Source organism: Octopus sinensis, linkage group LG28 (assembly GCF_006345805.1).
Source record: "Octopus sinensis linkage group LG28, ASM634580v1, whole genome shotgun sequence".
In the NCBI taxonomy this organism is placed as follows: Eukaryota; Metazoa; Mollusca; class Cephalopoda; order Octopoda; family Octopodidae; genus Octopus; species Octopus sinensis.
Window position 1 is genome coordinate 8633750 of NC_043024.1, and position 17500 is coordinate 8651249.

At 34.9% G+C, this 17500-nt stretch overlaps 1 protein-coding gene across 23 annotated transcripts in view; it reads left to right on the forward strand.

Annotated features, from left to right (window-relative positions):
- LOC115225831 (phosphatidylinositol-binding clathrin assembly protein LAP) overlaps positions 1 to 17500 on the forward strand; it is a 316618-nt gene that overhangs the window by 284830 nt on the left and 14288 nt on the right. For 22 of the 23 annotated variants that reach the window (XM_029796810.2, XM_029796811.2, XM_029796803.2 and 19 more), the window contains 2 exons: positions 1968 to 2165; positions 4417 to 5005. In XM_029796810.2, coding sequence (XP_029652670.1) covers positions 1968 to 2138 — 171 coding nt within the window. In that variant the 3' untranslated portion in view covers positions 2139 to 2165; positions 4417 to 5005. Of the gene's footprint in view, positions 1 to 1967; positions 2166 to 4416; positions 5006 to 17500 lie in introns of those variants that run through there. The other variant, XR_005004160.1, reaches the window with a different exon arrangement.

Sequence of the window (17500 nt, forward strand, 5' to 3'; positions counted from 1 at the left end):
TATATCCTTAAAATCCTTTAAAATGTTTTAGCCCGAAGGCCGCGGCCATGCTAGGGCACCACCGCTGTATGTATGTATATATATATATATATATATAATATATATATATATATATATACACACACATACACATATCTGATGGGCTTCTTTCAGTTTCTGTCTACCAAATCCACTCTCAAAGCTTTGGTTGGCCTGAGGCTATAGTAGAAGACACTTGCCTAAGGTGCCAATCAGTGGGACTGAACCCAGAACCATATGGTTGGGAAGCAACCTTCTTACCACACAGCCATGCCTGTGGCTATATATAATATGTATATGTGTGTGTGTATATATATATATATATATATATATATATATATACACACACACATATCATGTTAGGGCTTGCTTGCTTGCCTAAGCATGTGAACACTGGATGTAGTGGACTCTGCAGAACCCTTCATGGTTGATCAAAGAGGAAGGCAGCTGCAGGAGTGTGGAGAGAACAAGATGAGGCAAAAGTAAGACATCTTGATTCATCCCCTGCATGCCCTCCCTCCCTCATCATCTTGGCCAAGTCTTTCCACTTCAGTGAAGATGGTCACAGATGAGAGAGTGAGGCTGATGTTGCACAATTCTTCTCAACTTTAAATCAGGGTTTCTCAACCATTGTTTATCTATGGACCCCTTCGATTACTATTTTATTCTGGTAACCTCCCCCCCCCCAAATAGCCATTCGGTGTTTAAAGCTAGCTTTATAGAAACTGCTTTCAAAATCCTTAATTTGCTTTTCTCACATTAACATGTATAGTTTGAACTATATAAAGTGTTTTAGAAAGAAACCCAACTATCTCTTGCAATGGTTATCAGGGACCCTTAATATACGCTTGACTTGTCTTGTCTTGAGACAGCATTCACCCGGGGTGGGTTGAGCTGGCTTCATTCATCCTCAATGCTGCATCTCTCACAAACGCCGACCAGGCCTGGTGATTTGAGGCTGACGACCGCGTGATCTCCAACCACTCCTTATTCCAGCAGCGAACGCCGTAGATATAGGGGCCTAGGTTGGGTTCCAGATCAGCCTTGACTGTCATCAGCCAGGTTTTTCGATGTTCACCACATCGCTTTCGCCAACCCTGATGTGGTGGACAACGAAAAAAAAAAAACCTTCAGATATTCCTCATATCGCACCTTAACCCTTTAGTGTTCATATTATTCTATCAAACATAATGCTTATTGATTCACATTGATTTGAATTAATCATGCATTATCTCATATCTTCAAGAGCTTGATGGTGTAATTACTTAATGTAGAATAACATTGTAGGGTAGGTGTGAGAGCCTGGATCTGGTCAGTTTGAACATAAAACAGATTAAATATTATGGCCGGTTTAAATACTAAAGGGTTAATATACTGTTGTAGATCCCCAACTTACTATTTTGTCGCATGGACCTCCCATGTTATTATTATCAGGTCACTGCCTGGAATTGAACTCGAAATCTTGGGGTTAGTAGCCCGTGCTCTTAACCTCAAGATTCCAAGTTCGATTCCAAGCAGTGACCTGAATAATAATGATAATATCAAAAAACACCTAAGGAAAGAGAATCTGTGTTTGAAATTTCCCCTAGACACCCGATGAAGGCTGGAGGATATATCAGCTGAGACATTGCATTAACAACAAACAAGATGGGCCCTGGTTGAAAACCACTGCTTTAAATAAAGTTACCATGCAGTTGTCATCAATTATCCTTCACTTGCGATGACAAGACGTTTGTCATTGCTCTGACCGATGAGCACAATGATGGAAATCTTCTTAACACTCTTAAACGTTCCTGACAATTGTATAAATTTGCAGAACCGTCCAACTCCATGTCAGTGTGGTAACTATGGTGCAAAAGAAAAACCAAAAAAAAAAAAGTTCGAGTTTTCCAAAGTCAAGTGGAGTCGACCGAGCAAATTCTAATGTTTTATTGATTTTCCAATTTCAGAATATGTCTCAGCCAGTACAGCCTGGCATTGGTTTGTCGCCAACTGCTGGAGGTGGTGGACCACGTATGCCAGCAGCTACTACCGGAATGGCGGGAACAGATTTGTTTGGCGCCAAGCCTCCTACAACAAAATCTCAAACCCAACCAAATGATCCATTTGGTGCTTTGTGAAAGCCGAAATTTTTATTGGCCATCAAAGTAAGAGTCTTCTTGTATTTCCATCTGTGTCTTCTGTTGTTTTTTTAGATTTGTTTCTTTACATTTACCATTCTTTAGCATTTCTTCCCTTTCTATACCAGTGTGTGTGTGTGTTTTGTCTATTGTTCTTTACATTTGGTGTTAGGAAGGGCATCCAGTTGTAGAAACATAGCCAGATCAGATTGGGGCCTGGTGCAGCCTGCTGGCTTGCCAGTCCCCTAGTCAAACCGTCCAACCCATGCCAGCATGGAAAAATGGACGTTAAACGACGATGATGATGATGAATTCAAATTCCAACATGGTCAGCTTTGCTTTTCATCCTTTCGGGGCCCAGTGAAATAACGTACCAGTCATGTCCTGGGGTGAATGTAATCAACTGTCACCCTTCCCCTAAAATCGCTGCACCTAAGCCCCAGTTGATTTGTTTATTGCGATCAAATGTTGATGCCATGTATCAACTCATTCCCTTCATCAAATCGACATTGTATGAACCGGTATACGGTGTACCACGTTTCAGATGTCATAGTGATCGCAAAGCAACATGAGATGAAGTACTTTTGCTTGAGAACACAACACAGTACCTGGTCCAGGAACTGACCCCTGGATATTGCGATTGTAAATGCAGTGCCCTAACCACTAAGCCATACACGTTCAGAGAGTAATATACCGATAATTATTTTAAAAATACAGTTCTATATTTAAGAGATGAGGAATTATGTACATTATTTACATTTGACAGATATTTGTCCTCATCTTGTTTGTTGTTAACACAACGTTTTGGCTGATATACCCTCCAGCCTTCATCAGATGCCTGGGGGAAATTTCAAACATGGGTTCTCATTCCTAAGGTACTTTTTGATATTATCATTATTATTCAGGTCACTGCTTGGAATCAAACTTGGAATCTTGGGGTTAAGAGCACGGGCTACTAACCCCAAGATTCCGAGTTCAATTTCAGGCAGTGACCTGAATAATAATAACAACAACATCAAAAATACCTTAGGAATGAGAACCCAAGTTCGAAATTTCCCCAAGACACCTGATGAAGGCTGAAGGGTATATCAGCCAAAACTTTAACAACAAACAAGATGAGACAAATATCTGTCTAAGGTAAATAAAATTATTTTTAACCCTTTCATTACCAAACTGCCCGAATTTACCTATTCATATTTAAATGAGAATATCAGAGCAAATCTCTTTAGTACATTCGTGAAAACACGTGATTATGCTTCGTAAACAGTTTATCTACAGTTTTGTACAACGATCGATGTGTAATTTTAATTCCCTGAATTTTGGGAGATTTTTTTCGGCATCGATTTTTCTTCAACTTTGAAAATGGATAGGAGTTTCATGTTATCAAGCATTGATTCCGAATTGGAAAATTTGTGAAACAAATACTGGGTACTGTTGTGGATTTAGTTTTTATACAGGGAAACTAATGTTAGTCAGCGTGGCTTAGGGTATGATGTGGTCTGGAAGTTATTGTTTGAAGCGATCAATGCAGAAACAAACTTACGCAGAATGTAAACAAACACAAAATGGGGGTTAAAATTTCGGAAAATTTGTGAAGCAAATACTGGGTACTGCGTGGATTTAGTTTTTATACAGGGAAAATAATGTTAGTCAGCATGGCCTAGGGAACGATGTGGTCTGGAATTTATCACTTCCATACCATAACCAGGGCCGTATATTATTTTTTGACTGATTTCTTTAGTTCGGTCAAACTTACGGTGGATTCCAGTATTTCACTTTATTCCACCTTTATGGTACACCTGTTGTGCATTAAATTCAACTGATTATCTAGTGATGTGCACAATTCTTCTTTATCAAAATTTTGTTGCATACCCATTTGAATATTAGCTGATGATTCCTTCTCTATGTTTAAACAAAATTTTAATATTTTTACCTTTTGCTCAATTTACCTGGATTTACCTGTAATTAGAGTCACTTTGAGACAAAAGTTATGCAATAGAATTGATTAAGAACCCTTTCTTTAATTATGTTCCAAATATCACATTAATATGTTAAGTAAAAAAGTTAGTTATTTAATGAAACAAGCCTAAATTCATGATTATTTTAGAATTTAATTGAAACTCATGAGGGGTGTATTTTGGTCAGAAATATAGTAACGAAAGGGTTAAATACCCCTCACACCCTGTATTTATTTTATAATTGTTTTCTTTTTTTATTTTATCAAACATTTTTTCTCCATATAAGTCTACATATACCCTTTTCTTTCTAATTCTTTCAGGTGCTCTTGTGAACCAAGTACAGCAATATATATATATATATAAATATATATATATATATATATATGTGGACATCTACACACAATCAACCATACATACCAATAATATATATTGTGATACACTGACACACATACACACACACATGCACACACATATATATATATACAGACATATACAAACTCATACATATATAGTTAAATGTCTATACATACATACACACATATATAGATGTATGTACATAATATTATATATATATATATATATACATATATATGTTTGTGTATATGTATGTATGTATGTATGTAGAACATTGGCCCAGTGTATATAATGAACCTATTTCCCAGTCTCCCTGCACTAAGAGGACACAATAATACGGACACAGCTTGGACACTTCTTTGTCTTTCTCTCTCTCTCTCTCTCTCTCTCTCTCTGTCCCTCTCTCTCTTATACTCTCACTCAGTTTCACTCACACTCACACTCTAACACTGGATATGAAGTATGACTCGAAGGAACCTTGAAGTAGTTTTGTCCAACGACAGAACAGTTGAGATGTACAGTTTGTTATTCTATAATTATTATTATTATTATTATTATCATTATTTCTAGCTTTTTGGGGCTTTTTTTCTTTTTTGCAATGATGTACAGCCAATTATCTACTTACACACACACAATCATACATACATACACAATAGATGTATATTATATATATATATTTTTAGGATATATAATGCACACACATGTAGTATATATCGCATATGCTATATATGACTTCATGCATATTTATATCACATGTATGAATATATATATGTGCATGTTTGTATATATATATATATATATATATATGCATGTGTGTGTGTGTATATGTGTAATACATAATAGTATATAGTATATGTATATATAGTCTATATATATAGTATATATATATTATATTTATATAGTATTTACTATATATATGCATACATATTTAGTATATATGCATACATATTATGTGTGTGTGCGTATATATATCTGTGTATGTATATAGTTTGTACACACACCTTTAACAATCAGATATATATATATATGGAGTCCAGTGATAGTCAGACATGCCAAGTATACAACTAGAGACCATTATGGATTTGAATGACAGGTTGAGTATACCTATACCAGTGACCAGTCAAACTGGGTGTGTGTGTATGTATATGCATATATATATATATATATATATATATATATATATATATATATATATATATGCACATATACATATACATATACATATATATATATGTGCATATATGCACGGAGCTCAAAAGTAAATAAACACTATCTTTTTTGAAAGATTTATTTCTAGAAAGAAAATGTCCTTTGGTGCATTTAAATACTTAATCTAGTATTTTAGTAGATGTCGCTTGCGCAGTTTTTTATTGATTCCTCCTGTTTGGGCATCGTACTAATGTTTAGCATCCACACAAGATAAAAATGGTTTTAACGAAGATTTAACGAAGAGAGGTGTCTATTTATTTTTCGAGACGTCTGTGCATGTGTGTGTGTATATATAAATATATGTGAAATAACAAACAATCAATTAATATTAATAATAATAATAATAATAATAATAATAATAATGATGATCGATGAACAGGCGAAAAGAAAATTTTGAATAATCTTAAAAGAAATCAATGGGAAAAAAAAAAAAAAATCAACAGAGAGAGACAAAAAAAAAAAAAAACCACCTTGATCCTCCCTCAAATCCTTTTTTCTTTGTCCTCGACCTGCCCCCCTCCCCGTCTTGTTCTTCACTTTTTCCCAACCTGATATAGTTGTAGTAGATAAAAAAAAAAAAATCCACTTCAATAATAACAACAACAGCAACACTATCACCACCACCACCACAATTCCATTCTTCCTCCTCCACCTCCTTCTACTCTTCGTCTTACCTCAAAACTTTCACCTGCCTCTTTACGTCTTGTACACAAGAAAGGAAGATAAAAATTGACGACAAACGATCTGATTTGATTTGATCTGGTCTGGTGCAGCAGTAGTTGTAGTAGTAATGATAATTGTAATAATAATAATAATGATATTATAATGGTGTAGAAAGCAAATTATGTTTGGCTTAAAAAAAAAAAATGTTGACCACTTCCTTCCTGCCTTCCTCTCTCAACCCACCTCATGCATATACACATGAAGTACATACACACACACACACACACACACACACTCATATATATGTATATATATATGCCACACACATATACACCTGTCTTTGAGGGTTGACAATCTTTTGCAAGGAAATAATCTTTGGGGAAGGTAAATCAAAGAGATTTATTTATTTTATGATATTGATGATGATGATGATGATTATGATGATTATTTGGTGATGGTGGTGATGGGTGTGGTGATGGTGGTGGCTGTGGTAGTATGATGATTTCTGTGTGTGTATATACACTCTCTCTCTCGCACACACACACACACACATAATAAATGAATGGAAACCAGTAAAAAACACAAGAGGCACAAGTTTTCACAAAGATGTTATTTTAAGCTTGAAAGGGAAAAAAAAATGAAGATATTTCAGACATGGAATAAAAGGGGGGAAAAAAACGAAAGATAGAGAGAAAAAAAAATTGGTTATGGGCCAGGTGAGAATGCTATTCTGTGAGGAAGTTGTGATGGGAAGATACAGATAGGCGCAGGAGTGGCTATGTGGTAAGAAGCTTGCTTACCAACCACATTGTTCCGGGTTCAGTCCCACTGCATGGTACCTTGGGCAAGTGTCTTCTACTATAGCCTTGGGCTGACCAAAGCCTTGAGAGTGGATTTGGTAGACGGAAACTGAAAGAAGCCCAACATATATGTGTGTGTGTGTGTGTGTCCCTCCCACCATTGCTTGACAACCGATGTTGGTGTGTTTATGTCCCCGTAAGTTTGCAATTCGGCAAAAAGGGTCAATAGAATAAGTACTAGGCTTCTAAAGAATAAGTCCTGGGGGTCGATTCATTAAACTGGAAGTGGTGCTCCAGCATGGCTGCAGTCAAATGACAGAAACAAGAATATATATATATATTATAGACACACACATATACAATATGTTACTCTCAATACCACAATGACCACCACCGATAGGGCACCAACCAAGGACCATTACAAACCCCTTGTCTACCCATAACAACATCACCAACACCATCAGCTATAATGGAAAAAAATACAACCAGCCCCAACACCACCATCACCACCCAAAGCAGGTCGTGTTTGTTTTCCATGTTTATCATTTTGATTGTTTCTTTCCAAAATCTGAAACATTACCTCAGCAAACCTACACACATACTATATATATATGTGTGTATATTTATATGTGTGTGTATATGTATATATACACACATACACACAATCATGGTGGTTCTGCTGGAAGATCTCTTTTGTTTTCGTGTTCTTGCTATGTCTTTTGTTTCCATATTTTAAGAAATTTCATCCGAAAGAAATGCTTTTTTTTTTTATATGTATATATTTTCGTTTGTACATTTTCCATTTTTATTTGTCGTTACCTCATATCTGACACATACATACATACACACACATATATATATATATATCATGGAACCTTGGTTTAAGAATCTAAATTGTTCCTGAAGACTGTTCTTCGCCCGAAATATTTGTAAACTGAAATTGTTTTCCCCCCCATAGGAAATTCAAGAGAATGCACAGTAAATTTCAGTAGGGATGGGCACTATAGAAAGCTAGACAGCAACCCCTTGGTACTCCCAGTTTGTTGTCAACTGTTGTTCCCAGCTTGTTTGTTATTCAAGACACCGTTCATCACCTGAGATGTTTTATGTTTGATAAATTGTTCGTAAACCAATTTGTTTGTGATGAGAGGTATAAGGAAACCAAGATTCCACTATATATACATATATATATACATACATACATATATATACCCGAGATTTATTGGTAGAGTATCTGACTCCTGATGTCTGGAATTATTTGATTACAACCTTTCTTCTCGCTTTCATTTCCTTCCATAGTTAATAATTCCCTACTACCTTACCCTCAAAAAACTCCCAACCCCGACCAAATGCTGTGCCCTTGTGCCCGTCTTAGAAATTACTAGATTTACAAGTCAGAGAAAGACAGTCTGTAAAACTAAATGTTACATAGGATTTAGTTTAGATCTGTGTCCATATCTCATGAGGTTGGACTTCATCATTGTCAGCGGGGATGCGAATAACGTACTACCTTAGAAATTGTCATTAGCATGTTGGGTGGAACATCAGACTAAATATCTCATGATATATTTATACACATAAGGAATCCACTCATGATATATTTATAAACATAAGGAATACACAATTATGTGTATAAATATACACTATATCGTATGACTAATATATAGTCTTCTTGACTAATTTTTTTTTGGCACGTTAGACCACTGGAAATGTAAATTTTGATTGAATGTTTTAATTTTAATTAAATTCCATTTCCCTTTGACATGATTAAATATCTCATGATATACATAGAAATGTATATATAATTTTTTTTTTTTTTTTACTTTTCCATAGTCAACTAACCGTGACGTCAACTTTGCCTTTCATCTATCTGGGGGATCAAAAGAAAGTACCAGTCGTGTACTGGGGTAAATCTAAATGGCAAACCTATTCCCCTACCCCCTATCTGTGGCCTTGTGCCTCTGTTTATAATCTCAAACAGTGTTATTTACCTTTCATCCTTCTGGGATTGGGGTTTATTTAATTGGCTACCCTGACCTCCACAAAAGTTTGCGCATATGTGTGAAGCCCTTATTATTAGAGCAGCGACCTGGCAGGGTTGTTAGCATGTCAGACAAACTGTTTTGCAGTATTTCTATCAGATCTTTATTTTACTGAGTTCAAATTCTGCCAAGGGATCGACTTTGCCCTTCATCCTTCAGAGGTTGATAAAACAAATACTGGGGGTCAATGTAATCGACTTCCCCTTCCATTTTAAATCGTTAGTATTGTGTCAGGATTAGGAAGGATTATTGTTATTAAAGCAGCACGCTAGGCAAAATACTAAGTGACATTTTGTCTGACTTGATGTTCTGAGTTCAAATGCCACTGAGGTAGACTTTGCCTTTCGTCCTTCCAGAGTTGATAAATGAAGTAACAGTGTTATCAACTAAACCCCTCCCCACAAATTTCAGGACTTTTGCCTTTAGTAGAATAGATTATTATTATTATTATAGACAAAAATAAAGTTTCTTGACTAAATGCTAGTAATTCTGTTTCAAGCCAAAGCCAGCTTCTCACATCATGGGAATAATTACCAGTCAGGTATAGGGGTTGGGCGGAGGCAGTAGGGAGGGAAGGGCTGGGCCTATTCATTGACAATTCCTACCCCCCTTCCCCCATCCATTTTTCCTAGGTAACTAATCACAATCATCATCATCATTCCTTTTACACCCCCCTCATTGAAACCGACTGCACCATTCACCCTTCCCCTATAGCAGTGGGTCACACATATATATATATGTATATATATATATGCGCATATATATATACACACAGGCACTCACACGTATATATATATACTAGTAATATACTCTGGTTTGAATCAGACTTCAACAACCCCTTGTCACCCCCAACTCTCTCCCAGTCCGCCTGCTCCCCTTCTGTGGCTTTGTGCGCCAGTGTCAGATGTTATTATTATTATTATTATTATCTTCCTTCTCACCGAAGAAGTCAAGTGTTTGCCTTTTTCTTTCTTTTTTTTTTTTTTCCATTCATTTTGTGTGTGTGTATCGAGGTCTTGGTAGAAATCAGCACCAGTAATATATTTGGGTCCATTCCAGTGACTATACTGCTTGTCTGCAATCTTTGTGGACTTATTATTGCCTCCGCAAAAGAAATCATCCTTTTAACCATTGATAATAATAATAATGATGATATTAATATTATTATTATTATTATTATTATTACTATTGTTGTTGTTGTTATATATATATAAAAACAGTTTTGTCTATTCATGTTTTGAGTTCAAATATTGCTGGTTATTTTATCATTTTTTTCCCTTTTATTTTATTTTTTTTTTTTCCCCTTTTTTTTTTTGCCTTTTCTCAAGGCATTTTTTGCCTTGGGTTAATTTAGAAAAATAAACCCAGTCAGGTACTGGGTTCAATGGACAAACCCCCATCCTCTGAAAATTACCGCCCTTGGGCCTTAATCTCAAACCATTATTATTATTATTAATTCTGAGTTAAAATTCTGAGGTCAACTTTGCATTTCATCCTTTTAGGGGTCAATGAAATAAGTAACAGTCAAACACTGGGGTAATTGTAATCGATCAGCTACCTTCCCCGAAATTTCAAATCTATACTAGAAAGGATTATTATTCATCATCCTGAGTTCTAAATCCTCCAAGGTCGACTTAGCATTTTATTCTTCCAGGGTCGATAAAATATCAATGTAACTGTCTAACCCCTCCCCCCCAAAATTTCGGCCTCGTGCCTATTGTAGAAAGGCAGTTATTGGCAGTGGTTGGTTAAACATATTACCCTTGTACTATTTAGTTATATCCCTTACGTGATCTGATTTTGAAATAACCTGCTAAAGTGCTGAGTATGTATTTAATCAAATCTAACCTTGCCCACCACAAAAAAAAAAAAAACTAAGTCCTTTGTGCCTATTTTAGAAATTATTAATGTTATGAGTTGGCAGAATTTCGGGGCATGTCACACAAAATACTTAACAAACAGCTTGCAAAAAAAAATGCTGTTTTGCCAAGGTCAGATTTTCCTGTCAACCTTTTGAGCGTTGATAAAATAAAGTGCTAATCAAGTACTGGGGCCCAATGACTTCAACAAAGCACTCTCTTTGTAGAATGGTTGGCCCTGGTGAGCTGGCAGAATTGTTAGCACATCAGACAAAATGCTTACTTGTATTTCTTTCAGCTCTTTACTTTCTGGGTTCAAATCCTACCGAGGGTCTACTTTGCTTTCTCATCTTTTTGGGGTTGATCAAATTAGCACCAGCCAAGTACTGCAGTTGATTGTAGCAACTAGAATCACTAGCTCTGTACCTAAATTACAAGCTATTATTTTAACCCTTTCGTTACTGTATTTCTGTTGAGATGCTCTGTGTTTCTTTCGATTACTTTAAATATAACAAAGAATTTAGTAAAATAACTTAGTTATCATTCAGCTAGTGTTAGGAACATAAATTGTGAATAAGGTTTGGGGGAAGATTTTAATTCTAAACTTATGGAAACAAGACATTTGTACTCAGAGCCAGAGACGGTTTCAGCCAGGTTGATAACGAAAGGGTTAAATATAATAAAGAATTTAGTGAAATAACTTAGTTATCATTCAGCTAGTGTTAGGAACATTAATTGTGACTATGGTTTGGTGGAAGATTTTAATTCAGAAATTATGAAAACAAGACATTTGTACTCAGAGCCAAAGCCGGTTTCAACCAGGTTGGTAATGAAAGGGTTATGACAACATGTTGGCAGAATTGTTAGGATGCCAGACAAAAACTTTGAGTGACATCTCGTCTAGCTTAACATTCTGAGTTCAAATTCCACTGAAGTCAACTTTACTTTTCATCTTTCCAGGGTTGATAAAATAAATACCAGTTGTGTACTAGGGTCAATATAATCAGCTAACCCCCTTCCCCAAAATTTCAATAAATACCAGTAATATAATTAGCTAACACCCTTCCCTGAAATTTCAGACCTTGGCAGCGAGGTGGCAGAATCGTTAGCACATCTGACAAAATGCTTAACGACATTTCTTCCAGCTTAATTTAATAAATTAAGATATGTTCTGGCCAAAGATTGGCCCAGGCCGTCTCTAATTTAAGTCATTTTTAAGTGAAGTTTTCTGGTATCATGGCCCATTTAAGTAGAGAGTTGTTGTTGATTGAGATGTATCTAGGTATGGGTGGCTTATCTGGTGTCCCTTGAAGAAATTTGTCTAGCTTTTTTACATTCTTAGTTCAAATCTTTGCCTAGATATCAGTCAAGTACTGGAGTTGGGGTTACTAACTGACCCCACACTTCTCAAAATCACTGGCCCCGTACCTAAATCATAAACCATTATTATTATTACTATTATTATTATTACTCCACTAAGGTTGACTTTGCTTTCACCCTTTCAGGGTCAATGAAATAAAGTACCAGCTAAGCACTGAGATTGATGTAATCGAACTGACCCCACCACCACAACCAAAAAAAAAAAAAATTAAAGGTCCTGAGCCCTATAGTAGAAAAGATTATTATTATTATTATCAAAAAGGCAGCTAGCTGGCAGAATATTTAGTGGTACCTCGTCCATCTTTACGTTCCGAGCTCAAATTCCGCCAGGGTTGATTTTTGCCTTTCATTGTTGATAAAATAAGTACCTGGGGGGGTCAATGTGATCAACTCGACCCCTTCCTCCAAATCTGCTGGCCTTGTACCCGAATTTGAAACTATCATTAAGGCCACAAGCCGGCAGGATCGTTAGCAAACCGGGCAAAACGCTTAGCAGCAATTCTTCTAGTTTTTACATTCTGAGCTCAACTTTGCCCCTTTGGAGGGGATCGATAAAATAAGTACCTGTCAAGCACTGGGGTTGATACGAGTGACTAGCCCCCATCCCCCCAAAATTTTAAGGCCTTGCGCCTATTATAATAGAAAGGATTATTGTTGTTATTATTATCATTATTATTATTATTAATCATCATCATCACTGTTCATATTTTACCCTTCATCTTTGAATGTCCCCTAACCCCTATCTGTATGCTAAACACGCATGCTTTCTAGATCTGCTTTATGTAACATAGTAGAGAACTCTTAAACAAGGTCTGCCTCTGTTAAAAAGCTCAATATTATTATTATTATTATTATTATTATTATTTCATTTTTTTTTTTCTGTTAATCAGTAATATTAAAGTCTATTATGAAAAAAGAAAAGACAAAAAATTCAAACAAAAATAAAAATCTTAGTTGGTTCCATTTGAATTTAAATCTGGAGAACAAGAAGATAAATCTGGTAATCCTACATTGGATAGAAATGGGTGTGTATATGTTTGTGTATATTTTATATGTGTGAGTATATATATATATGTGTGTGTATGTATATGCGTGTAAGGATATAGGTATATATGGGGGCACGTGGCCTAGTGGTTAGAGCAGCAGGCTCGTGGTTGAGGGATCGCGGGTTCGAATCTCAGACCGGGCGATGTGTGTGTTTATGAGCGAAACACCTAAGCTCCACACGGCTCCGGCAGAAGGTAATGGCGAAACTTCTGCTGACTTTTTCGCCATAACTTTCTCTCACTCTTTCCTCCTGCATCTTGCAGCTCACCTGCAACGGACCGGCATCCCGTACAGGTAGGGAACCTATACGCCAAGTAAACCGGCCCTTATGAACCAAGCATGGCTTGAGAAGGAACAAACAAACGGCATGTATGCATATGAGTGTGTATATATATATATATATAATATATATATGTGAGTGTGTATCTATATGTATATATATAATAATATTAGGGAGTAAATCCAAACTTACAGGGAAAATTAGATTTAGGATTAAATCTAATTTTACAGTATAAATATAAATTAAATTAGAGATAAAACCACTATTAGGCAAATCAGTGAAAACAAACTAAAACATAGAAATAAAATTAATTAATATAATATACAAAATATATAAAATTTAAAGTTAAAGTTAAAAATTTAAAATTAATTTATATTTATAAATTTATATATATATATATTTTTTTTTATTCTTTATTTAAAAAATTTTTTATATATATATATTTTTTATTAAATATATATAACTATCAAAAAGTATTAAAAAGTTTAATATAAGATAAAAAGTAAAACCACTACAATTGTTTCATGCCCATAACCTAATTCGAATAACAATAATTTAAATTCAATTAATTCGAATTATGGTTATAGTCAATCTTCAGGTTAATGATAATAGTTAAATAAATAATTAAATATATTTAAACAATATTTTTTTTTTAAGAAATAAATAAAATAATTTTTCTAATAAAAAACTCTATTATCAAACTAGAAACTTTAACGATTATGATTATGTCATACAATCGATTATAATGTTAAATATTAATTTTTAAGGTAAGAATAGATTGAAAATGTATTTATCTATTCAGATATAATATGGCTTTAAAAAAACATAATAAACTCACAAATAATCTAATCTCAGTTATAGTCAATATCTAATTACCTAATTATTTAACAAAAAAATTTTTTTTAAATAATCACTATTCATATTATTAAATTTAATTTCAAATCAAATAATTATATAATATTTGAATAATAACTAAATTATCAATGAATATATATAAATGTATATAAATATAAGAATTAAGATCTAAAATTATCTCTAGCAATAAATATATATGCACGTATAATAAAAACCTAATAAATTAATTATTCATTATTACTTATGAAATATATTAAAAATTAAAAGATTAAAGATGAAAAAGCAAATCGTAAACAAACAAATAAACTATCTAAAAAGAACGCTATAACTAATTAACGATCCATATATCTCGTCGGCTAATTAATAATTTACAAAAACCGTATAGTTAAGAACTATAATGAAATACATATCTTCAACAACTAAATACTTATACAATGAAATTATCAATCCGTAGTTATATTTATCAATGAAAAATACTACTACAAATTATCAATTGAAAATAGCAATATATAAGTTATAATTGAACGAAGTCAACCATTAGAGATATTTATGAATATACAAAATAGCTTAAAAAAACATAAACTCACAAATATCCTTAACTCAGCTATAGTCCCAAAATTTAATTACCAAAATAATTAACTAAAAAATCATTATTCATATATTAGATTTAAGTACACATCTAACAGTTATATTAATTAATTTTATTTCTATGTTTTGGTTTATGTTTTTCACTGTTTGATTTGCCTAATAGTGGTTTTATCTCTAATTTAATTTATATGGAGTGGCTGTGTGGTAAGTAGCTTGCTAACCAACCAGATGGTTCCGGGTTCAGTCCCACAGCGTGGCACCTTGGGCAAGTGTCTTCTGCTATAGCCCCGGGCCGACCAATGCCTTGTGAGTGGATTTGGTAGACGGAAACTGAAAGAAGCCTGTCGTATATATGTATGTGTGTGTCTGTGTTTGTCCCCCTAGCATTGCTTGACAACCGATGCTGGTGTGTTTACGTCCCCGTCACTTAGCAGTTCAGCAAAAGAGACTCTATAGAATAAGTACTGGGCTTACAAAGAATAAGTCCCGATGTTGATTTGCTCGACTGAAGGCGGATCTCCAGCATGGCCGCAGTCAAAATGACTGAAAAAGAGAAAAGAAAGAGATATGAGTGTGTGTGTGTGTGTGTGTGTGTGTGTGTGTGTGTATATATATATATATATATATATATATATAAACAAAAAGACAAGTGAGAAAACAACAAGCAAGTGTATTAGTTTGATGCTCAGCAAGTCTTCGATGTTTCGAGTCTACACTCTTCATCAGAAAGGATTGAGGAGAGAAAAAAAAAAGTGTTGGGATTAATGGTTTAACATGATGAAATTATATAGATATATGAGTGTGTATGTATATATGTGTGTATATGTATTATGCAATGTATAACACCCCGGTCAGTCCTAACCCAGCTGATCAATGCTAAGACAGAGGAGAGAAGCATGAGGAAGATTTGGCTGTTGTTTTTAGCAGCTCAGGTAAAAATACTGATGTTTTTCTATCAGCTCCTGCGTAACAGTTTTTTTTATATATAATTTCATGATAACCATTAGAAATGTCTTTGGTTTTTGTCTTTTTTTTTCCTTTTCTATTTTGGTTCTAATGTTGGGGTGGATGGGATATGGGACATATGATATAAAGCCTTGTGAGTGGATTTGGTTGACGGAAACTGAAAGAAGCCCGTCGTATATATGTATATACATGTGAGTTTGTATGTCTGTGTTTGTCACCCCCAACATCGCTTGACAGCCAATGCGGGTGTGTTTATGTCCCCATCACTTAGCGGTTCGGCAAAGAGACCGATAGAATAAGTACTGGGCTTACAAGTACTGTATATACAGGGTTGGCCAAAAGTCACCTGGCAGTAAATCAAGACCATTTAATTCCAAGGTTTATGTGTAACAACCGAATGAATTTAATAAAAGCATCTAAATATGAAACGATGAAAATTGTTCAAACTGAAGTCCATTTTGAGCGACACATTTTTCCATTCGAGTCAATACAGAAATACAGATAGTGTTTATAGAATTTTGATTTACAGTCGGGTGTCTTTTGGCCAACCCTGTATATGATTTTTAGATTAACACTGGATCTCCTAACGGCAATGTAAGCTTCAAATAGTCAATGTATCCTTGGCCTGAAAAGTACCTTGCAGTCTACCCCTCGTTTGGATAATTTATTACTCCCGAGGTTCTGCTAGCTGTGAATCATAGCATGGATTTTATCAACTCTATTCCCTAATTTTGGGATATATATATATAATATATAGGCAGAGGAGTGGCTGTGTGGTAAGTAGGTTGTTTACCAACCACATGGTTCCGGGTTCAGTCCCACTGCGTGGAACCTTGGGCAAGTGTCTTCTACTATAGCCTTGGGCCGACCAAAGCCTTGTGAGTGGATTTGGTAGACGGAAACTGAAAGAAGCCCGTCGTATATATGTATGTGTGAGTTTATATGTCTGTGTTTGTCCTCCCAACATTGCTTGACAGCTGATGCTGGTGTGTTTATGTCCCCGTTACTTAGCGGTTCGGCAAAGAGACCGATAGATTAAGTACTTGGCTTACAAAGAATAAGTCCCGGGGTCGAGTTGCTTGATTAAAGGCGGTGCTCCAGCATGGCCGCAGTCAAAATGACTGAAACAAGTAAAAGAGTATATATATATATATATACACACACACATACATACATACATACAAACCAGTGTGTTTATGGATATGTGCGCATTTGTATTGTGTGTAAATATAAAAATATATTGTGTAGGGAGCATAAATTGTTTGCAGAAATACCTGCAAGATATTATTAGACTTCTTCAACTTTTAAGCGTTTTCCCTTCCATCCTTTCATGGTCGACGCATACAGACTATACACCAGGC